The following is a 24,174-nucleotide window of genomic DNA, read 5'->3' on the forward strand; positions in this document are numbered from 1 at the left end:
GAAGGGGACGGACGCGCACAGCAGCGCGAGCCAGGGCCGCCGCCCGCACGCCCTCCGGCCGCTGCCCCCGGTTCCCGACTCCGCGGCAGCGCGCAGCCCGCGTCCCCAGGTGCGTATCCGGCCTCGCCGCCGCCGCGGAGCGCGCGCCCGCCTCAGTCCCGCTCCCGAAGGCGGGGGAGGCCGGCGCACGGCGGGCGCGAGCCTTCGGCCGCCCCGGCCCCCGGGCGCGCCCCGAACCCCATCCCCGCGGGAAGGCCGGGAGTGGGGGTGGGGCGGGAGCCCTGAGGCGGGGACGCGGCCGCACGCACGCACGCACGCACGCAGCGCGCGGCCCTCTCCCCTCTGATTGGCTGGGCGAGGGCGGGGGTGGGGGTAGAGACTCGCCAGGCCGCGGTGCGCGCGAGGTCACGCTCCGCCTGGCGTACGTGGGGCGCCTGCGCTGCGTGACGACGCGCCTGATTGGCCGGATGGGGAGGCGGGGCCGACGTTGTCGCTCGGGCTCCGCCCCCGGCGTCACGCTCTCCCGGGTGGTTTTGTCTGGGTCTGCTGCGCGCCAGGCGACCGGGGAGCTGATTGACGGCGGCGAGCCTGGGCCGACCCGGGGAGGGAAAGGCTCAAGCCAGGAGTGCGACCCGTCGCGGTTCCGGCTTCGCGTTCCGGGGGGACAGAAGCCTCCGGGGCTGTGTTGTCCGCTCCAAGCCCAAGCTGTTTGTCCTTTGTGTTCGTTTTGTTTGTTTTGTGGTGCTGGGGATGGAACCAGGGCCTGTGCCTGCGGGGCAGGCGCTCTACCAGCTGCGCTGTATCCCCAGCCCTGTTTTTAATTGATGCATAGTTGTATTTGTTTAGGGGTACAGTGTGATCTTTTCATACGTGTCTACAGAGTGTGGTGATGACCAGATCAGGGTGATTGACATCACCCCAAGTACTTGTCTTTTCTGTATTAGGAACATTCGGGATTCTCTGCTGTTTTAAAATACACAACTGTTGTCAACCGTAATTAAGCTTCTGTGCTACAGAGCATTGGAAGTTATTCCTTACATCCACCTGTACTGTTGGCCGTCCCTCTGTCCCTCCTCCCACACTCTAGCCAGCCTCTGCTGTCTACTGTGAAATCTTAAGAACATTCCTTTCCGTGCCTGGCCCATTTCACTTAACGTAGTCTTCCAATTCCATCCATGCTGCTTCAAGTGACGGAATGTCCTTCCTCATGACTGAATAATATTCCAGTGTGTATATGTGCCCCATTTCCTTTATCCACCATCTCCTGTTCCACATCTGGAAGGGTTCCTTATTCCATTTATTGCCAGCGGTGCTGTAGAATTGCAATGCAAGTGCAGATTCTGATCTTTCGGATGTGCACCCAGCAGTAGGATTGCTGGAGCATATGGACCATACCGGGTTTCTGTTTCCAGATTTGGGGGGAGCCTCCATACTGTTTCCCACACTGGCTGTACTACTTCACAATCCCACCAACAGTGTATGAGTTCCCCTCTTTTGGAATTCCTACCAGCATTGTACATTTTTCTTCTTCTTTAAAACGTATGTGTGTCCTGGAGTGGAACCCAGTGCCTCACACGTGCTAAGCAAATGCTCCACCACTGAGCGCCATTCCCAGCCATTTCTTTGTAATTTTATATTGGAAGCGCTTCTTCCTCCTTTGCCCAAGCTGACCTCCAACTTTCAGTACTGCCTCAGCCTCCCAAGTAGCTGAGATTACAAGCCTGGCTATTTTTGTCTTTTTGATAATAGCCATTCTATAAAAGCATGTGAGTCGACCTTTGTGTGTTTTAAGAAAAAAAAATGTTTTATTTTTGTGCTGATAATTTTAAAGTTAAACAGATGTCTGGGTATGAAATTGGAAATTGGCCAGTTGGAGACAGCTTACAGCTGCAGCTGAATGACTCGAGCAGACTTTTTCCTCTTTTCTTGGTGGTGATTTGCAGTGATAAACAATTCAGAGTGCATCCTGGTTCTTCCTGCCTTCCTGATTTTTTCCCCCAAGTGCTGGGATTGAACCCAGGGCCTTGCGCAGGCCCAGCAAGCACTCCCCTGCTGAGCTGCACCCTGCCCTGCCTTTCCTGTGTGTTGCTTAGCCCCTGAGGTCTGCTGCCCTGAGCCCAGGGCCTCAGCCTGCACAGTCCCTTCCCTCCTCCCCAGGCTGCAGAGCTTGGAAGGTGCCTTCATTTCCCTCACCCCCCACAGTTGCTCACTGTCCCCATGTGCCCTGGACGAGGTGTCCCGCTCTCTCTTGCCTCTTGCCTGTGATTCTGCCCTGGGTATGCAGCCTGCTTCGCTCTAGAGCACAGGAGTTGGATTCTATCCTCCTTTGTGTCTTGAGTCCCCTTCGTGCCCCCAGTGTAAGTTGTCACCCAGCCGGTGCTTGGTACATTTTAATCGAGTGGTGAACAGGTGCACTTGAGTTTGTAGCTTCATTCCCTGTAGACCTGAGCTGAGTGGGAGAAGCACCTCCAGAACTTGGTAGCTAAAACCAAGCCCTCAGAAACCCGAAGAATGGAGCTTTGGAAAAGAAAACATTGAAATAAATGTTAAAGACTCAACCAGGCCTCTCTTTCAAGATCTCAGAGATTTACTAGATGGAGCAGATGACCTTCCAGGTGTAAGTGACAAACTCAGTTTGTGTGAACTGTCAGTACTTTTGACCTCGGGTCGTGGGGTCCTTGACACATGGCTGCAGGAAGGCAGCCGTGAACAAGAGGCAAAGGAGTGAGTGTGGCCGCGTTCCAGTGACATTTTATTCACAGAACCAGGCGGCCCTCCAGATTTGACCCCCAGGCTGCAGAGGGCTGACCCTGTTCTGGAGGTTTGCTTTGCTCCAGTGAAGTATCGCACAGAGGAGGAGGGAGTCCTGGGACAGCTGGGACGTCCAGGCGGCTGGCGAGTTTGGGTTCTGTTTATTTTTATTTTTATTTAGTTTTAGTTTACATTTCCAGTTTTAGAAGAGCAGAAGTTGGGCTGGGGCTCAGTGGTAGAGCGCTTGCCTAGTATGCAAGAGGCACTGGGTTCGATTCTCAGCACCACATACATATACATCAAATAAAGATCCATCAACAACTAAAAAATATTTTTTAAAAAACAGAAGTTAATTACTATATAAAATCTGTGATCTAAATAAACGCTCTGGTACCTTAGAGGTGATAGGAAAGGAGGTCACCACCGTAGCCTCCAGATTTTATGCTGGAGTACAGACTCATTCCCTGCAGTCTTAAGCCTGATTAGAATGTGGGGACTGTTTCTTGGAAGAATGTTCTTGGGACGGGCATTAGCTCCCTTCAATCATGTCATTGTCTCCGAGCTCTGTCAGGCCTGGCGTGTGCCTCATCAGAACAGAAGAGATGGGCTTCCCTCCACTTGTGGCTATGCTAAGGCTGCAGTAAACCCCAGGGATTAGAGCACACTTGTTACTTATTTATTTATTGCCCTGCTGGGATTGAACCTGGGGTACTTTTTTCACTGATAAAGTGACCCAGCCCTTTTTTATTTTATTTTTGAGACAGGATCTCACCAAGTTGCCCAAACTGGTCTTGAACTTGAACTTGCAGTCCTCCTGCCTTGGCTTCTCAGTGCTGGGCCTGCAGGTGTGTGCCACCTTGCATGGTTTGTTTTGTGGTACTGGGGTTGGAACCCAGGGCCTGGTGCGTGCCAGGCAAGACCTCTACCACTGAGCCACACCCCTAGCCCTCTGCTTTTCTCTCTCTCTCTTTCTTTCAAGGATTTTTATTTTTGCTACTGGATATTGAAACCAGGGGCACTTTTCCACTGAGCAGCACCCTCAGTCCTTTTTATTTTTTGAGATAGGATCTCACTGAACTGTTGAGGATCTCACTAAGTTGTTGAGATTGGCCTCCAACTTGAGAGCCTCCTGCCTCGGCCTCCTGAGACACTGGAATGAGCTTGTGCCACAGTGACTATATGTTGCTTCCTTGCTGGGGTTGGAACCCAGGGCCTTGCACCTGCTGGGAAGTGCTCTTACACTGAGCCCAGCCACAGTCCTCTTAGGGATCGCTGTGATATCATTAGCAGAAAGTGGGGTCCTTCTTCTGCTGCCAGCAGGTGTCATCAAGCAGCTTCCCTCTGTGTCTCAGAGGAAGACTTTGCTGAGACTTTATGGAAAGAGTTGTCCAGAGTTCGACACGTACCCCACCACCCAGCTGTTTAGCCACGGTCACCTGCAGAGGCAAGGAGAAATGGGTGTGTCCACCCTGTGGGCGGTTCCCACCTTCAGCCTCAGGCACAGCTGACTCTGGGGCAGGGTTGGTGGGGCCTGGGACATGCCATTCCCTTGATGGTCTCTGTCCTCAGGGCCTCCAGGACACCCCATATGACCGCCGCGGCTCCTGACACCCTTCCCGGATGAGGAGTGGGAGACCCGGCCGGGTCAGTGGCAGCAGGGCTGGCTCTGGGGCCGCTGTGGAAGCAGGCTCACACCAGCAACAACTGGTGGTCAGGCTGTGGCATCTAGCAGCCCAGGACCTGCAAGGCCACCAGCCAAGTATGTGTCGAGGTTTCAGGGAGCCTGAAAAGTGTCCGAGTCACCCTGCAGGTGAACTCTAGGGGCGCTTCTGTCAGTGACACCAGTCCAAGAGAGGCTGGGGTGTGGCTCTTTGGGGGGCGCGTGCTCAGCATGCCCAAGGCCTGGCTTCCTTCCAGCACCGGAAACAGACAGAAAATTAAACCCCATCAAAAATCCTTGAGAAGAGCCAGCTGCCTCTCCAGCTGCCCAGCAGGGACAGGTATCTGGCAAAGGCAGCTCAGCAGCCTGCACCTGTGCTGAGCAGGATGTGCCTCGTCCCCAAGACGCCCCAGCTGGAGGCCGGCTGCCCGTGGTGGTGAGACCCTAGAAGGGGGCTGTAGTGGAGGTGGGAGGTCTGCAGGGCGCTGCCCTCAGGAGGACTCCCATTGTGTTCTCAGGAACTCACTTGGTTCCTACGAAACAGGTGGTTATTAAAGGAGCAAGGCCAGCCTCTCCCTGGTTCCCACTTCCTGTCTCCCCACTCGATCCCTCTGCTTATGCTCCCACCATTGTGATTACCATCCGCCATGAGGCCCTCACCAGAGACTGAAGCGATGGGGCCACCTGATCGTGGACTTTCAACCTCAAAAAATATGAACTAAATAAACCTCTTTTTTTAAAAAATGAAATATGGATATATTTTGTTATTTTGTTATAGTAACAGGAAACGGGCTAATACAGGTGGTTAACAGATTTCAGAACTAGTTTAACTAGTTTATCTGGAAAAATGCACAATGATGACAAAGTTGTATCTGCTGATAAAGGGCTAGAAAAATCTCTCTCTGAACAATTAAAGAATCATAGAAGAAAAATGCTGTCCCTGGAACAGGTATCAGGTGCTCCCTAGGAGCCTTCCCGTTCAGGGTCTCAGCCAGGCTGTCTGCATCTTCAAGGGTGAGCTCCTCAGTGCAGAAGGAAGGTTTGGGCCACCTTGGTGGCCGCCTCACAGCTCTGATGTGTGCTGAGACCCCAGTTTCTGTCACTCACGTCCACATTGCTTCTTTTGCACAGGGATCATGGCCCAGGTAGCGATGTCCACCCTGCCTGTTGAAGATGAGGAGTCTTCGGAGAACAGGATGGTGGTGACCTTCCTCATGTCTGCCCTTGAGTCCATGGTGAGGTGGTCTGTGTTTCTGCCACGTCCCTTAGTGGGTCCTTATTGACACAGAATTGAGGGGCACTTTCCTGTCACTTACTTATTTTTGCAGGGGGGTACCAAGGATTGAACTCAGGGGCACTCAGCTACTGAGCCTCATCCCAGCCCTGTTTTGTATCTTATTTAGAGACAGGGTCTCATTGAGCTGCTTAGCACTTTGCTGTTGCTGAGGCTGGCTTTGAACTCGCGATCCTCCTGCCTCAGCCTCCCCAAATGCTGGTATCACAGTTGTGCACCACCTCCCGGCCCGTGACACTTTTGATGTTAACCTGTTTGTATCTCTTTTGCTGAAAAGTATAATCCAGCCAACTTCTGAAGATGGAATTCTGACCCTAGGGTTTACATTTTGTGTGAGAAAGGCTGTTCTCCGCAGAGGGCAGCAGGCTGTCAGATTGTGATTTGTGAACGTGGGTGTGATCGTATACATGTGGGCTTTCTGGACGGGAGATGTAGTGAAGGTACTTTAGTTACTGGTTTTTTTGTGTGTTTTGGTTCTGAGGATTGAACCCAGGGATTCTTAACTACTGAGCCACATCCCCACCCTTTCTTTAATATTTTATTTAGAGACCGTGTCTCGGTGAGATGCAAAGTACCTCACTAAGTTGCTGAGGCTGGATTTGAACTCACAATCTCCTGCCTCAGCCTGCTGAACCCTGGGACCACAGGTGTGTGCCACCATACCAGGCTTCTTTGTTACCTTTTGAAAAATATTTTTCTTGTCTAAATTCAGAGCAAAATTGATGCCAAGTGCCGTGGCACACACCTGTCATCCCAGTGACTTGGGAGGCTAAGGCAGGAGAATCACAAGTTTAAGGCCAACCTCAGCGATTTAGGGGGATCCTGTCTCAAAATAAGAAATAAAGAGGGCTGGGGGTGTGTCTCAGTGGCAGAGCGCCCCGGGTTCAATCCCCAGTATTACAAAATAAATAAATACGACATAACTTTGCCTGGGTGGTTAAAATTGGATGAGGAATTTACAAACCTCCACGTCTGACAGACACACTGATTTAAAAGGCAGAGTCAGGAGCTCACAGTGGAGAAACCTGAAGGTCACCACCTAGGCAGGGGTCAGAGGTCTGCAGTGCTGGGACAGAGGGACAGGGACACCAGCTGCCTCCTGAGCTGGTGCACCTAAAGGGAGAGCACTGCCGTGGTTCCTGCAGCATCAGGGACCTGACCAGGAGACCTCTGACCAGCCCGACCAAGGGGCGTCCCACAGAGTCCTGGGGTCTGCAGGACGGACGGAGAGAAGAGAGCTACCCAGGTCCCAGGGGGCTGGAGAGAGGGGACGGCCAGACAGGAAGTGTGGCCTGGACTAGATCCTGAGTTCAGAAAACAGAATGAAAATGTTGACTTTAATGTATGTACATACACTTTCCTTCTCCATTAGGGACATCAGTGGGTCAGTTGACAAAACACCAAATATGGAACTCCCATGTCCACGGGTGTGCGCACACGCATGTGCACACTCTCTCACACACACACACACCCGTCATCTTTAATCCCCTGAAACCAAATGTAAGGCCTTAGAAGCAGCCTTCTGTGGACTGACCTGTGGCCCCAGAAATAACCACCAGGTGCTTGTCTCCAGGTCCCATGGCCACAGGCACTTCACAAATGTGACCAGTTAAGGATCTGGAGTGGGGACCCTCGGGATTGGCTGAGGGTTTATTTGACACTTGCAGAGCGAGCTCGTGGGTGCTGTTCCCAGAGGGCCAGAAGTGCTCAACGGGCGCCGAGCAGGACTGGCCCCTGCTCCCGTCCTGGGCTCCACTGCCCTGGCCAGCCCCCCGCAGGGACGGTCCTGCAGCACTTCAGAGGACAGCGAAGCCCTCCCAGATCTTGGCTTCTGTGTGGTAAGGGGACAGTGATCCAGCTCTGTGTGTGTGTGTGTGACCCAGGAGAGGCAGGGACAGGCTCAGGGGAGGGGCAGCTAGGCCACCATTGGGGAACAGAGCAGGGGACGGCCACCCAAGGCCTGAGCTGGGAAGGACATGGAGAAGGTCAGCCAGCTGCAGAAGAGCGAGGGAAGTGGTCAGGACAGGCTCGGGAGGTGCGTGGTGGCCGATCGCCAAGCTCTGGGTGTGATGTGAAGCCGCGGGAAGTTTGGGTGAAGGACGTCCAGGGGCCAAGAGGCAGGGAGGCCGGGGGCAGACTGGCCGCAGTTCAGATGGGGACTGGGTGGCTGGGGTGACGGAAACTGCAGAGGCGACTGTTGGTGATTCTGTAGTTCATCCTAATGCTGGATAATAGACATACACACAAGTTGCCATTTTAAGCCTGTGGCTCAGCGGCTTTGGGGCCTCCACCATGTGGTCACCTCATCCACCTTCAGGACGTCCTCTTCCTAGGCACAAAGTCCACCCCCAGGAGGGGCAGCTGTGCATTGGCCCCTGCCCTAGGCGCTCCTGGTCTTTGGGCCTCCAGACCCAGGCTGTCCTCCACACGCGGGCTGTCCAGCTCTCGGGCCTCCGAGCCACACACTGGCCTGCGCTTGGCCAAGCAGCCCTGTGGCCCCAGCCCCGTACCTGGCTGTGAGTCAGAGCTGCCGTGCACTCTCCCAACCCAGGGTCGTCTCTGCCTGGCCGCACCTACACGGTGGGCGCAGGTCGTGCCCTGGGGGTCAGGAGGCTGGTCCTGCCCAGCTTTGCAGGAGAGGAGGGCCCTGCCTCTCACCAGCCGGGGAGAAGACAGGACCCAAAGCCGCCCCCACACCATCCTGACGCTGGGAGATGGGGCCGGGATATCTGCGCACCTCCCAGGGCTCCCGTCTGTCTGTCTGCCTGCACCTTTCTCCACGGAAGCTGCTGGTTTTCTCTTTCCATGTTCTGTTCTTGGCCCACAAGTACCGGATCTCGGTGCTGGTGACTGCAAGGTGGCACGTCTGTGATTGGGATGTGAGGCACCCTCCAGAAGCTCAGATGTCAGCCGGTGTAAGAATGTTCAGCCGGGTGCGGTGGCACACACCTGTGATCCCAGCAGCTCAGGAGGCTGAGGCAGGAGGATGGCAAGTTCAAAGCCAGCCTCAGCAAAAGCGAGGCCCTAAGCAACTCAGTGAGACCCTGTCTCCAAATAAACTACAAAATAGGGCTGGGGGTGTGGGTCAGTGGTCAGTGCCCCTGAGTTCAATCCCTGGTACCCCCTCACCCCAAAAACAGAACGTTCAGAGGTGAAATGATCAAGTCACGAGAGATGCGACCTATTCAGTAGATGGAGCCACTGTCCACCTTGGGGGTTTGTTAGGGTGGTAACTGTAGGAGGCAGAGACAGGGAGGAGGTCAAGGGCGGGGTGGGGGAGCACTGGCTTTGTGGTCTATATTTTGTCCCTGAGAGCAGAGCTCTCTGCCCCCTGGTTGCCGAGGCCCGAGAGCTCCTCCTCTCCATCGTCCTTGTCAGTGATTCTGGTCGGAGTGACAGCAGAGCTGACTAACGCAGCCTCTCCCTGGTATTGGCAGGAGTCACTCTCCAGAGTGCTGTCAGCAGTGTTTCGAGAACCTAAAAAGAATTTATACTCTTTGCGTGCAGGTGTCCCGCCAAGGAGAGTCCCTCTCCTGGAAATGACCAAACATGCCCAGAGTATTTACCGTCACGGCCCTTGGTCGTAGCGCTGTTATTTATAATAGGAACAAAACCCTCAATGATGTTACGGCTAAGCCAGGGTGTGCGTGGCGTAGAATATCATGTATTCACTTAAAGGTCATTTTTTCAGGATCATTTAGTTTTATTTTGAGAAATGCTCAAAAATTAATGTTGGCTGGGGATGTGGCTCAAGCGGTAGCGCGTGCGCCTGGCATGCGCAGGTCACTGGGTTCGATCCTCAGCACCACGTAAAAATAAAATATTGTGTCCACCTAAAACTATAAAATAAATATTAAAAAAAATAATGTCAAGGTAATAAATCAGAATATCAGCCTATGTTCAGTAGTACAATCCCGATTTTGTTTTTAAACGTGTATGCTGTTCTTGACCAGCCTGGGCAACACAGTGTGGTCCCATCTCAAAACAAACACGCATCTCTGCATGTGTGCATGTTCCCAGGTGTGTGTGGTGGCTCCTCTTGGTAAAGGGTTTACAGGTGATTTTTCTTCCATGCACTTCGCTGTGTCTGTACCAGGGATTGAAACCAGGGGTGCTCTACCACTGTGCTACATCCCCACCCAGCCCTTTTAGTTTTTTATTTTGAGATAGTGTTTCGCTAAGTTGCTGAGGCTGGCCTCCAACTTGAGATCCTCCTGCCTTGGCCTCCCACCTGGGTTGCTGGGATTTTGGGTGTGCACCACCATGCCCGGCTACAGGGTATGGAGTGTAGAGGATAAAGGAGGTTTCCGATGCACAGAGGCTGAAGTTAGCCCAGAAGATTCTCCAACCACTAAGATAAAGCATCTGCAGGTGGAGGATCTGTAGAATCTCTGGGGATTCTTGTGTCTGTTGGGACAGGAACCTGCAGCACTGCCCCAAACAGCGAGCGTGTCTGTCTGAATTCTCACACCTGGCGCCTCGGTTGTGAATGAGTAGTGTGTTGGGCCATGTTGGAATAGTAGGTGTTCTTTCCACCGTCCATGCAAAATGATGTTGTGAAATTGTTGTTAAAGCAAGAGTCTGCATCCAGAGGGTCAGGAGAAGCCCTGACCGAGGGGCGTGTAGCACCTTAATGTACCTTCCTTTCCGGCTTTCGTGACATGGTATTTGCTCCATAATTTTTTTCATGGTGATTTTTCTCTTTCCAAACAGATATTCCTTTTGGGGAGAGGCAGTGACCAGGGGTTGAACTCAGGGGCACTTGGCCACTGAGCTACACCCCCAGCCCTATTTGTGTTTTATTTAGAAACAGGGTCTCCCTGAGTTGCTTAGGGCCTCACTGTTGCTGAGGCTGGCTTTGAACTGACGATCCTCCTGCCTCAGCCTCCCGAGCCTCTGGAGTCACAGGAGTGGGCACCGTGCCCGGCTCAGATACTCCTTCCTTTACCTACTTTCGGTTCCTCTCCTGAACTCCAGATCTGCCCGTGTCTGGACAACGCCATTCGCTGCTTCTCTTGCAGTGTAAGGAGCTGGCCAAGTCCAAGGTGGAGGTGGCCTGCATCGCCGTGTATGAGACAGACGTGTTCGTGGTGGGCACCGAGAGGGGATGCGCCTTCGTCAACGCCAGGAAGGATCTGCAGAAGGACTTCGCCAGATACTGTAGGTGTTCACGCACCCCCTCGTGTTTCCCAGACCTGAACATGCGTGGGGGCCAGGCTGTGTCTTACGATCTTCTGAGCTTCACATGTTGTCCTAAGCATGTTTGTTGTCGTGTTGTGTCGTGTTGTGTTGTGTTGTGGTGTGGTGCTGGGGACAGACCCAGGGCTGCGCTACCACGGAGCCACTGCCCCAGCCCTTTTATTTGTTTTATTTGAGACAGGGTCTTTCTAAGTTGCCGAGGCTGGCGTGGAACTTGCAACCCTCCTGCCTCAGCCTCCTGGTGTGCGCCAGGAGGTGCGCCACCACATCAGCTCTTTGGGACTTTCAGGGCCTTGAGCAGGCCTGGGGAATTAGTGAGCACTTGTGGCCTTTGTCAGGATGACTTCAGGTGTGAGAGCTGACACCTGTGCAGTGACCATCTCTAGGAGGAGAGGGTCGAGTTGGCAGGTTGGTATTCCTTGGAATCAAAAAAGGAAAAACCCAGGTGTGGTGGCGCACGCCTGTAATCCCCGTGGCTCGGGAGGCTGAGGCAGGAGGTTGGTGAGCTCAAAGCCAGCCTCAGCAATTTGGTGAGGCCCTAAGCAACTTAGCAAGACCCTGTCTCAAAATAAAAAGTAAAATAAGGGCTGAGGATGTGGCTCAGTGGTTAAGCACCCCTGGGTTCAATCCCTGGTGCAAAAAAAGGAAAAATATTCATACAGTTTTGTCAGAGGTCATATGGGTGAGTGTGTGCATTTGCACACCTGTGTAGTTCACATAGCTGCCTCCAAAGGTTGGCCAGGGGTATGTGTGTACGATTTTACTGCAAAACACTTATCTATTCATCTAAGACATCCTGTCTGTGTTGTGTCTCTGTGTTTCGTAATATCTCTGCTTTCTTGTTTTAATGCCTGTATGTTGGAGATACATATCAATATTTCCACTTTTATTTCGATATTAATAATTTGTTTCCCTTTTTTTCCTAAATACATCTTGCAAAAGATCTATCCACCTGGCTCTCCAATAGCCAACGTTTGGCTTGTTTATTTCTCTCTATTCCTTGTTACGTCTGTTCTCCTCTTTGTTACTGACATACTGTATTTTTTATTGGGTTCAATTGCTTTTCTTTTCTTGGTTTGGTAGCTTAGGTCACTGACTTTTTCCCATTTCATGCGTTTGAAGTTAGGATTTTCCCTCGAGGTAATGTTTTAGCTGCCTTCCACTTGGGATAGGTTTTCGTGATCAGGTAGCTAAAAATATTTTCTGACCTTCACAGTCTAGGGGTGGGGGCACCCCTGAGCTACTGGAAACCTCTACTCGGCCTCGGGGCCTGGGAGAGCTTGGTCAGGCATTGCAGGTCATTTTGTGGCTTCTCTCACTTAATGGATCATGCAAAGCACATGATAACCTCAGTCTTCCCTCCTCTAGAGAGGCTGCTCTTAGCTCTGGACCCCGGTGTTACCCGCTGGGCGTGGACGGCCCTCTTTCTATCTTATTTGGCAAAAGAATATTCCATGAAAATCCCTTGAAGCCCCCTTGTATAAATAAAGCAAAGCAGGCTCTTCTCTCTCTCCTTCTAGTTTGAAGCAGGACACTAGGTCCTAGAGCCGTCCTGCCCCTACTTTTTGAGAATTACTTTCTGGGTCTGTGATTTTCGCCGTGTTTCTCAACTGGTACACTTCACACAAGGGGAACCCAAAATCCATAGCCCGCACAGGCCGTGGGCAAGAGGAGTCTTCCTTTTTGACCTGTGGTTACCTAGAAGCATTTTGCTTCATTTCTGACTACGTGGGGCCTTTCTTCAGTATTGATTTCTAATTAAATTCCACTATAGTCTAAAAAGGTGCTTCAGGTGATTTCAGTTCTTTTGAATTTATCAAAACCTGAGGTCTGGCTCAGCATATCATTTGTATTGGCAGACATTTCATGTGCACTTTAAAGAACATTGGCTTGTGCAGTTAATGGGCCAAATAGGTCAGTTGTTGAATAGTGTTCTGTTCCCTTTCTGGTTTTTGCCTACTTATTCTGTTCCTGACCAAGGAGGGTTGAAATCTGTAACTGGGTCTGGTGGCGCCTACCTACAATCCAGCTACTCAGGATCACGCATGTTTCCATTGTTGTGAAACAGATCTCTGAATCTTGCAAGTCTGAACCTCATACCCAGTAAACTACCCTTCTTCCCAGCGCCCCCAGGCCTGCCGGCTCCCAGCCCGCTCCCTATTCCTGTGATTTCTGCTATTTTGACATCTCATACAACAGAATCATACACTAGGTAGAACCCTAACTTTTGAAGGGTAGTTTTTCCAAATACTAGGTTTTTGGTTGGCAGTTTATTTTTTTATTCTGCTTTTAGCACTTTGAAAACATCAGCCTGTTCTTGTTGGCCTGCAGAATTCCTGTTGAGAAGCTGCTGCTGGTCTTATGGAATCTCCTGTGTGTGCTAAACCACCTTCTTCTCCTTCCTCCACGCTCTCCTTTGCCTTTGAGTTCAGGCGGGACTCTCCAGTGCACGGGGCAGGGCTCTGCTCTCAGTGCCCACCAGGGCGGGGCTCTTGGGTTCATCCCCACTGGAGTTCATAGAGCTTCTTGAATTTGAAAAAAAAAAAATGTCTGATTTTCCTCCTCAGATTTGGGAAGCTTGGGGCCATTATTTCTTCAAATAAACTCTGTCCTTTTCTTCTTTTGGAATTCCCATTGTGCATGTGCTGGTCTGCTTAATAGAATTTCTCAACCCCCTTAATCTCCCTTTCCTTTCCCTCCTCCTTTTGCTCCGTTGACTCAATGATCTCCAACAGCCTGTCTCCTTCATGCTCCCCCTTGTTTCTTTGGACTGGTCTAGTCTGCTGTTGAATACTTCTGATGAATTATTCAGTTCAGTTACTGTATTTTTTAACTCTAGAGTTTGTGTTTGATTCTTTTTATAAATTCTCTTTCTTGGTGTTCTATTTTTTTCATGCATTATTTACCTGTTTCTGTTTAATTGTTTATCTGTACTCTTAGCTCATCAAGCATCATTATGATAATTATTCTCATTTCTTTGTCAGGCAGCTCATAGATCTGCATTTCTTTTGGATCTAATTCTGAAATTTTATGTCATTATTTTGGGCCATGTTTCCTTGTTTCTTTGTATAGTTTATCAATTATTTCTTGTTGTTCTGGCGTTTAGACATTTTAAAAAATATCAACTTGTTTCAGTCTTTGCATGTGGACTTTGTGTAGGGAAGGCCTCACCAGTTAGCCTGGCTGGAGGTTCCAGGACCTCTCAAGCCTTATTTGACCTTGCTCTCCCTGTCACCAGACGGTGGAACTGTTGCTTTAACATTCTGCATGTTCTGTTTTCAGTGGCTTCAAACTCTGGTGCAAACCTCATCAGTATAAATCAAGTGGGATGGAAACCAGTGCCTCAGGCAGACCCCAGACAGACCAGAACTTTGGGCACATAATCCCTTCTTTCATATCTGTCCCAAGAAAGGAGCTTCATTACAGGGGCGGGGTCCTCCAGTTGTTCTGTATTCCACCACGTAGAGGTAGGGGTATAATAGGTGTCCCAAATACTGAGAATTTTGATACTTCTTGCACTGGAATAACTTCCTTTTGGTTTGGTTTGGTTTGGTACCAGGGATTGAACCCAGGAGTGCTTAATCGCTGAGCCACACCTCCCAGCCCTTCTTATTCTTTGAGACAGGGTCTCACTAGGTTGCTGAGACTGGCCTCAAACTTGTGCTCCTCCTGACTCAGCCTCTCCAGCAGCTGGGATTACAAGGCACACAATGACACTGGGATGCACAGTGGCATTCCCCTCCCAGGGCCTTCCTGCAGCTTCTGCGGGTCCCCAGCCAGCCCCCCGCACGTCTCAGGATCCCCAGGCACTCCAGAGCAGGCCTCCCTGCGAATTCCTGCAATACAGAGCTGCCCAGGCAGCCTCCCAGCTGCCCCCTCAACTGCCATGAGTGTCCCTCACTCTTGTCACCCCTTGGCACTGACTTCTTGTCACTAGTTGATCATTCTTTTAAGCTTTCTCTTCCCAAATGACTTCGCAGTTTCCACCCCCTGACTTCATCTTGATTAAAACAACCAGCTGTAAACTTGTGGAGCGGCCATGGCTGGAGGCCCAGATGTTCAGAGGGGTGGCCTCACAGTGACCGCCACTTTCCACAGCATGATAAACGAATTTCTGGGATAAAAATGTCTTCAAACTCTAGTCTGTCTTTCCAGGTTGGACTGTTTACAGGTCTCTGTATCAGTAGGTTCATTGCAGCGTGCGCTGTGTCCTGTTCATAAATGTCCTACCCTAGTATTTTTTTTTTTTTTTTTTTGGTACCAGGGATTGAATCCAGGGGCTCTTAACTCCAAGCCACATCCCAGCTCTTTTTATTTTTTGAGGGAGGGTCTCACTGAGTTGCTGAGGCCGGTCTTGAATTTGGGATCCTCCTGCCTCAGCCTCCCAGTCCCTGGGATTGCAGGTGTGTGTTTCTGCACCCGGCTCCCTCTTTTCTTTCTTTCTTTCCTGGTTTTGTTTGTTCCTTTCCAGCTTTCTTTGAACACCCGCAGGGGGGACTGTAGGTGGGCGCAGTGGGGACTGTAGGTGGGCGCAGTGGGGGGTGCGGTGGGGACTGTGGGGTGGGTGCAGTGGGGCCCACAGCAGGGAGCTGGTGGCCCCGTGCGCTGACCTTGCCCGTGGTCTGCGGCAGGCCTCGTGGAGGAGCCAAGTGAGGCGAAGCCCCCCCGCTCTGCCCGCGGGCCGCAGGCGTCCTCAGGAGAAGCAGAGGCTCTCAGGAAAGCAGTCGGGGACCACTTCTGCCTCTGTTACGGTAAAGCCCGCCTCAAGCATGAGCCCTCTGGTCACTAAGGGACAGGGTGTGACAGCCACCAGCATGGCTCCCAGGGCGTTGTGGGCATTTTAAGCCTACCTTCTAATCAGGTCCAGGCTGAGTGTCCTTTGGCAGCATCTGTCTCGATCCAGACCCTCTGTGCTGACCAGGCTTCCTGCCTTGGTCCCCTCGCAGAGTCCCCAGCAATACTGGGTCCAGGGCCCCTCTTCCCTCAGCTGTCTCTGCACCTCCCGTGCCCCCCAGGGACTTTAGGACAGCCCAGAAGTGCCTGCGGGAGGCCCTGGGCTCAGCCCCCAGCACACAGGGAGAACTCTTGGCAGGCGCCCCCGCAGCTCACCTCCGTGACCCCCCACCAGCACCCCAGGGCCTCATTCCTCCTCCCAAGACCTCAGCATGTCCGTCCCCTGCAGGGGTCTGGACTTTCGACTTTGGGGTCCTCCAGGTGACATCTCTCTATGAGGGGTCTCAGGTGACATCTCTCTGAGGAATGGGGCTTCATGCCTGGGGGCTCACCGCCCCTTCGGAGTCCGATACCACCCCAGCTGGGCACCTCCCGAAGGTGAAGGCTGAGGGTAAAGCACTCGGAGGGAGAGGGACAGGGGCTTTCTGCTTTCCATGTGTGGTCAAAGCCAGCGCCACCAGCTGGGCTCGCTGGTTACACCAAGTCCAGCCGCGGGTAGCGTCCTCACGCTGTCCACGGCTTGCCCTCTAGGGAAGGCGCTGGGGACCACAGCGATGGTGCCTGTCCCGTACGAGCAGATGCTGCGCGACCAGGCGGCTGTGGAGGTGCAGGGCCTCCCAGAGGGGCTCGCCTTTCAGCACCCCGAGAATTACGACCTCGCCACCCTCAAGCGCATCCTGGAGGACAGAGCGGGGATCTCGTTCATCATACACAGGTGACCCGCCCGTGCCTTCCCCGCGGTGCGCTTAGAGCTGCCTGGATGGCTTCGCTGACTGGCTGTTGAGTGTCCTGTGGCCCTGACGAGGGGACCGTCCGCGGTGCAACGTGCTGGTGTGCTGCGGTTGGGTAACCGGTGTTGGTTTTCTTGCAGACCTTTCCTAGGTCCCGAGAGCCAGCTGGGTAAGTGACAGCTACTGTGCCTCGGCTTGGCTGCACCGACCGGCCAAGCACCTACTTCTCCTTAAAACTCGCACCTGGGCACATCTTGTGCTTCCTCCTTGGCAAGCAGGGTCAGGGCGCCGTCTGTAGGGACTTGAGCTTAGGGAAGGACATGTGCAGCCAGGAGAGCTGTGATCCTGCCCCCAGGCCCCTAGCTTGCCACCCCAGAGGGTGGTAAGGCCACCTTTTCCCCATCCACAGAAGCGTGTGGCACAGACACCCGCATATTGGGACGCTGGCACTGCTGGCTTCCAGAGGGGACCTAGGTGTGCTGCTGTGGTCCAGAGGAGTGCAACCAACTAGCTGAGCCAGGAACGGCCTCTTTGTTGTCAGGATGGCTGCAGGGGGCCCGGGCCCAGGAGGGGCTGGAGAGGAGCTGGCCCTGGCCCTGGCCCTGGCCCCTGCGATAAGCAGAGGCTGCACAGGTCAGTTCTCGAGGGAGGCCACCCACAGACCAGCTGGAAAGCTGTGTGGGTGCCCAGCACCCACTGGCATCAGGCTCCGCACAGCTCCTCAGCCTCATGCTGAAGAGGGGCACCTGCACCCGAGCAGCTTCAGGCCGCATTTGGCCACCTCCCGGTTCCTCACGCTGTCCTTCCAGGGTGTAGTCGGAGCCTTTGACCTGGGGCTGTCACGGAGGACCAGGACTGAAAAGGGCGCCACGTGGCCTCCACCAAGGCAGGACAGACAGCCAGACTGGCTCGGCTCCCCTGAGCCATGGACAGCATGTCGGGGCCATCGTGCGTTCTGCTAGCTCGTGCTACAGCAGGGCTGGACCAGGGGTGGCAGGTGACCAAGTGACCAGCCTCCCAGGCAGCTCAGATCTTCATTGCAGGACAATACCAGAGCTTAATGGCTGGGTACTATAAGTCCATTCACATGCATAGGGTGCCCTGGGGTCAGTGAGGGATGGTGCCAGGACCCTCTGCCAGAGCAGCCCTGCAGAAGCTCACCTCTTCCCCAAGGAAGTGTCTGCAGAGAACCCCCTGGTGCTCACGGCCACCCTGGGTGGTGCAGGTGGTGGCTCTGCTGTGACGACCCAAGTCTGGGCCTGTCTGGTGCCGACTCCACAGCGGTGGGTCTGGAGCCTGTGGCCTCGAGCCTGAATGTGATCAGCCTCCACAACCACCATTTTCCCCAGGAGGCAAAGGGGAAGTTCAGGGCCTTGTCCGAGGCACCCTCTGCCACTGGGTGCCGAGGCCAGCCCTTCTGTCCCTCTCGCCCCAGAGCCTCTGCCCAAGTCCATGACCCTGGACACAGGGTCTGACCTGAGGGGGCCTCTTCCCCCGCCACCCTCCCACGATGACTTGAGCCAGGAGTGTTCTGTTCTCTTGCATTTGCTTTGATAGGACTGTTTTTGTTTGTTTTTTTTAATATTATTAGGACACAATATCTTTTAAAAAAATTTTTTAGTTGTAGATATACACAGACCTTTGTTTTATTTTCTTTATGTGGTGCTGAGGCTCGAACCCAGGGCCTCACACTTATTAGGCAAGTGCTCTACACTCAGCCCCAGCCCCAGCCCCGTGTCTTTTTTTAATATTTATTTTTCAGTTATCGTGGACACATGCCTTTATTTTACTTTATGTGGTGCTGAGGATCGAACCCAGTGCCCTACACATGCGAGGCAAGTGCCCACCACAGAGCCCCACCCAGCCCAGGTGACAGAGCTCTGAACGCTGGTCACAGTTCCAGGGCTGAGAGGGACAGGGGACCTTTTTATTCTTGCACAGGTGCCCATGGGACGGTAGCAGACTCCGAGAGAACAGTACTGTCACCAAAGGAAAGGTAAGGGACAAATGGCACCCATATCCAGCCACAAAGTGGTAACTTTTTAGAAGTCATAACATTTCCAGTCCAATACGAAGGGCTGTGTTGCTAGTTCTATTCTGAGTGGTTTCATCCAGGCTAGGTAACGGGCACCTCTGACTCTGCAGCGGGTCACCAGCACATTCGTGTTAAGGCGGTTGCGCATTCAGGGTCGGTCGTACCCGGGGGCTGGGGATCCAGGGCGCTGGGGCTCTGAGGGCCCAGGAGCCTGTGGCCAGTCCTCATGTGGCCTGTCTTGACCAGACCCCTTCTCCTTTCAGCTGTGGCGCCATCAGTGTGAAAACTGAACCCATGGACGATTCTGGTAGGTCTTCAGAATTAGGTGTGACCACTGGACTCTCTTTGGTTTTACTTTAAAAAGAGGAGGGGGCTGGACACTCATCAGCCTCGACCGAGGCCCTGTTTGAAGGATCCAGGTGGAGTGTCCCTTACTGAACATGCTGGGACCACAGATGTTTCTGATTTTAGATTTTGTGGGATTTTAGAATATGTGTGTGTGTGTGTGTGTGTCTGTGTGTCTGTGTTTGTGGGTCTCTGTGCGTCTGTGTGTTTGTGTCTGTGTGTTTGTGTGTGTCTATGTGTGTTTGTGTGTCTGTGTGTGTTTGTGTCTGTGTGTCTGTCTGTATGTATGTGGGTTTGTGTCTGTGTGTTTGTGTTTGTGTCTGTGTGTTTGTGTGTGTCTGTTTCTGTTTCTGTGTGTTTGTGTGTGTGTGTTTCTGTGTGTTTGTGTGTGTGTCTGTGTGTGTGTGTCTGTGTCTGTGTTTATCTATGTGTCTGTGTGTGTGTCTGTGTGCGCATGCGCGTGCTGAGAGACAGACGGACAGGACCGGAGGTGAAACAGGAAAGGCGCTTCCATTTTAGGAACATCTTTGCACGTAGCCGAGGTGGTTTTACGTGGTGTCTTCGGCACACCTGTGTTTCGCGTGTTGCCATCACATGGGGTTGCGTGTGGAATTTGCCACCAGGGAGGTCATGTCAGCACTCATAATCCTCTGGATTCTGGAGCCTTTCAGAATTGGATGTTTAACCTGTGATCACGTTTGACCCAAATATCTGGAAGAGCGCCTTCGAGGTCAGTAGGCGCCGGCCACTCAGGTGTCCTTGAGCAGGTGTGTCTGGGGACAGAGTCTTATTTTGTCTCTACTTAGATGAAGCCTGAGTGGGGAGTGAGTGGAGCCCTGAGCGGGCGCTGGGAACCCCATCCTGACTGACTGGGAGCAGCCTCCATTTCTGGAAGCATCTTGTCTGCCTCGCAGCCCTGGCATCTCCAAGTGTTCTGTGACGCAGGAGCACGGAACGTTCTAGTGCCCATGTGTACAGTGGCAAAGCCCCTCTGATGGACGAGGAGATGCCCCCAGCTCCTCAGGAAAAGAAAGTCAGCACGAGTTACAGGAACGTGTTAAAGACAGAAGGGAGACTTGTTAAGAACCCAGTGTTCAGTCCAAGGGTGGGAAAGCACGGAAGCCTTAAACATGGGAGTCAGAAAACTTAGACCAAAATCTCAAAAAAGGGCCAGGCCTGGTGAGCACGCCTGTTGTCCCAGGGGCTCGGGAGGCCGAGGCAGGAGGATCATGAGTTCAAAGCCAGCCTCGGCAATTTAGTGAAATCCCAAGCAATTCAGTGAGATCCTGTCTCTAAATAAAATGTAAAAAGGCCTGGGGTGTGGCTCAGTGGTCCAGTGCCCTGGGTTCAAACCCTGGTACCCCAAAAATAAATAAATAAATAAATAAAGGAGGGGGGGAGGAGAAAACAGGAGAATGGAGGCCTCAGTGGTTCTAAATGGGAAGTCAGCACTCCAGCCTCCCCCAGGGGACAGGTGTGTCCCTGAGAAGGACACAGTGGCCAGCATCCCTGGCCAGGCTCCCCGTCTGTCATCACCAAGCGTCCTTTCTCCATGAGGGGACCCTCGTGTCCCATCTACATGTAGCCTGGCCTGAGCTCCCTCTTCACCTGGGTCTGGAAACAGGCGTGGGTCCCGCTGGTGGCTGTGAGAGCCTTTGTCATGACAAAGGCTTGAGATCATCAGTTCCTGAGAAGAGACTTATGGGGTGCACAGTTCTGAGGATTTGGGTTCATGATCCATTGGCCATGTTTCTTGGGCCTGTGGCGAGGTGGCCTAGCGTGGAGTGTGGTGGGGAGACGTGGCTTGTCCTGTGGCCAGGAAGCAGGGAACTGGAGGAGGACAGAGCCTGGCCCACGGCCTCCTGGGGCACCACAGGCATCCGAAGGCCTCCCAGGTGGCTCCAGGGCCTCCATCTCCAGTGGCTCCTCTCAGGCCAAGCCTGTGACACTGGGCTTTGGAGGACATTGGAGACCCAAGCGCTGCAGGGGCTCTGGGTGAAGTCAGCAGAGGGACATGGAGGGACACAGGCGAGCACAGCGGCTGGGCAGCACTCGGCCAGTCCCAACCTCAGAGCGGGACAGGCTCTTCTGAGATCCAGGAGGACCCGCAGTGGGAGTGGGGCCTGTTGGCTGCGGCGAACAACGTGGCCACTAGCAGATTCTGGCGAGGGGAGAAGGGGGACGAGAAAGTAGAGACTCTCAGGCACAGATGACAGCTGGGCTCAGGCGGAGCTGAGCGCTGTGCTGCTGGAGAAGCTGGCCTCAGGGTGACGCAGTCTGACTGTCAAGCGTCACGAAAGCTACAGAGCTAGCCATAGTGGGCGGCTTGTCCCATCTGCGTGGATAGTCGCAGTGTGCAATGTCCGGAGCTTGTGCGCCTCTCAAGGAAGCCCACTGTTGGAGTTACTGCCACGCGGGCAGGTTCAGGGGCAGGGAGCTGGTGAAGCACTGTGGTTGACGAGCAGGAAGTCCCTCTGTTCCCAGGAGCTGCGCCTGAGATCAAGGTTGGGCTGATGAGACTCCAGCTCAGACCCTCCTCCTGCAGGCCATGGCCACAGCAGCTCAGCACCCTGCACCCTTGCACGGAGACTTTCCCGGGCACCAAGCATGCCACAGGCACAAGGTCATCCGAGACCCCAGTCTCAGACCCTGCTCCCCACAGTCGGCGTCTCCCCAGGCCCTGAGGGACCCTGGCCCCACCTCTGCTGCCTCCTCCTCCCCACCTGCCTGGACGTGGGCCTCCTGGGTCGAGGCCTATCCTTGGAGATGTGGTTCGACTGAGCAAATTCCGTTCCCTGTCAGTATCATGTGACTTTCCTCTGAGGGTTCCACGGTGCAGCGAGAGTGGATCCGAGAGCAGGCCTCAGTCTTTCCCCCTGGGATATTTGTGCCAAGGCTACAGTTTTGCATTCCCCTCCCTCCTGCCCTCCTCCCTTCCCTTCCTCTCTGGCTGAATGAGCTTGTTTCTATTAGCATCTCAGACACTCACTGTCAGGCGGGTTTCAGGGCCCTGGGTCAATTAGAAAGGAATTTTTCTTGGCAGCAGAGCTAGAACTCACAGGTTTATCGATTGCTTTTATTAGAATTGTCTAATAAAAGTGTCTGATAACTTGGAACTTTAAAAAGTTTACTACAGGGGGCTCAGTGGCAGAGCACTTGCCTAGCACGTGTGAGGCCCTGGGTTCGATCCTCAGCACCACATGTAAATAAATGAGTAAAATAGAGGTCCATCAACATCTAAAAAATATATTTAAGAAGTTTATTACAAATACTGTGCATGTTTGAAATGAAAACCATTTGGGCTAAAATGCCAGCAAGGGAAGAAACACCTTCCCATCACTAGGTTCATGGCTGAAGCTTCAGTAACAGAAGACAGATTAACAAGAGAAAAACACAAAGTTACTCAGCACTAGGAGCCTTCAAAAATGAAGGCCCAACAAATGATGCCGTGTGCATAGACAAGTGCCCTCCAGCGAGTCCCCCACAGTGTGGAGTTACCCGGTGGCCTTGACCCCCACCTAACCTTAGGTCTCCTTGCACTCACAGGGATTTCCCTGAAGGCAGAAGCTGTATCTGTCAAGAAGGAGTTGGAGGACCCCTGCTACTGCCAGCACCACGTGCCAGGTACTGACCGCTGTGTGAGGTGGTGAATTGTAATCACCACCTCTGAACGGCAGGCAGAGGAGTGGAGGCTGACCTAGGACCCAGTGTGCGGCCACGCGGGTGAATAGCCTGACTTCAAAGATGGTCCTGATTTCCCCTAAGTGTACAGCGTGGAGGTGCCTCAGGGCATTTCGCTTGAGTTCATTGTGAAATATTCTCTGTGATCCAAAATACTTCCCACTTCACCACTTGATCCTCTCTCTTTTTTTTTTTTTGTTTTTTGGATTGAACCCCAGGACACTTTACCACTGAGTCACATCCCCAGCTCTTTTTATTTTTTTAATTTGGAGACAAGTCTCACTAAGTTGCTGAGGCTGGCCTTGAACTTGTGATCCTCCTGCCTCAGCCCCGCCCCCAGCCTCTGGGGATCACCAGCTTGCACCTCCCCACCTGGGCAATGGCTTCTTTTTAAATTCGCATCTCTCCCTTGGTCATAGTTTTCTTTTTCCTTTCAGAAGGCGACTGTTCTTCCACAAGCAATGAAGAAATGGAAACGGAATTACCAATGGAAGGTTAGAACAATGAAGCATTTTCTTTTTTTTAAAGTCCTCCCTCCCCTCCTCCCTCCCCCTCCTCCTTCCCCAGAGAGGTCCCAGGTCCCTTCATGCATTTCCCCCAGAGGTGACGTGTTACATACCTATAGTACAGTGCCAAGTCCATGGCACTTGTGTTGAGTGCTAGCCTTTCTGTCTTTAGTAAGAATTAGTACAATTTTAGGCCAGTCCTGCTAAAAGAGCCTGAGTTTGGGGAGCTAGTGTCTAATGTCTAGCCAGGTAGGATTTTATCCGTCTTCTGCTCAGGAGGACTGGGGGGACAGTCCCTTTATAAGACCAGCCCTTAGGAGGGGATCCTGCACTGTCCCCTGGACAATTCCATTTCCCCATGTGGACGATGCATGGAAGAAACTCTAGACACCGGGATCAGCCCCATGTTGCTCAGGGAGGCGGGACCATGGGGACACCCGGAGGTCACTAAATAGTGAAGGTCATTTTAGACATTTTCCTTTCCAGAGTCTGCCCAGCTGGTTTGTGCAGACACAAACGAGGACCCCAAAGGCCACGTGAAGGTCGAAGGTGAGAAGCCTCGTCATGGCCACGCGTGGTCTTCATTCTTCTCAAAGGGCTTGAGGGGAAGACTGGAGGACACCGAGACGGGGCGTGTCCAGGCAGCCCACCCAGAGGCCCCGGGCACTGTGGGCAGCACAGCCAGGCCACACACAGTGGCACCAGCCCTGGGCAGGGAGGACAGTCAGCTGGTGACCCAGAGCATCAGCAGGGCCCAGTCTCAGGCACTGCAAGGTGTCCACGTGACCCTCGAGCTTCCTACCCACGGGTGCCTTGAGATCCACTGCCCTCACCATGCTCAACGCCCTGGGTTTCACCCCAGCACCTCAAAAGGAAGAAGGGGAACCTCTCCATCACCCCAAGACACGCCATGAAGCAGCTGCCCATTCCCCTGGCCAGCCCCTCATGGCCTCCAGCTTGGGTTCCCTCACTCTGAACCTCACTGCCCTAGATTTCCCATGTAAATGTGACTAAGCGGC

The 24,174-nt window shown here is 53.2% G+C and overlaps 1 protein-coding gene across 8 annotated transcripts in view; it reads left to right on the plus strand.

Annotated features, from left to right (window-relative positions):
- LOC124078095 (general transcription factor II-I repeat domain-containing protein 2B) overlaps positions 1 to 24,174 on the plus strand; it is a 31,456-nt gene continuing 7,282 nt past the window's right edge. For 2 of the 8 annotated variants that reach the window (XM_058572210.1, XM_058572211.1), the window contains exons 1-12: positions 1 to 109; positions 5,543 to 5,646; positions 7,373 to 7,543; positions 10,727 to 10,865; positions 15,536 to 15,655; positions 16,389 to 16,572; positions 16,729 to 16,757; positions 18,530 to 18,584; positions 18,887 to 18,930; positions 22,515 to 22,592; positions 23,087 to 23,143; positions 23,642 to 23,704. In XM_058572210.1, coding sequence (XP_058428193.1) covers positions 5,548 to 5,646; positions 7,373 to 7,543; positions 10,727 to 10,865; positions 15,536 to 15,655; positions 16,389 to 16,572; positions 16,729 to 16,757; positions 18,530 to 18,584; positions 18,887 to 18,930; positions 22,515 to 22,592; positions 23,087 to 23,143; positions 23,642 to 23,704 — 1,039 coding nt within the window. In that variant the 5' untranslated portion in view covers positions 1 to 109; positions 5,543 to 5,547. The other 6 variants (XM_046422722.2, XM_046422721.2, XM_058572213.1 and 3 more) reach the window with 6 other exon arrangements.

Source organism: Marmota monax, unplaced genomic scaffold (genome assembly GCF_021218885.2).
Source record: "Marmota monax isolate L192 unplaced genomic scaffold, Marmota_monax_Labrador192_F-V1.1 WCK01_AAM20220418_F8-fsc00237, whole genome shotgun sequence".
Classification (NCBI taxonomy): Eukaryota; Metazoa; Chordata; class Mammalia; order Rodentia; family Sciuridae; genus Marmota; species Marmota monax.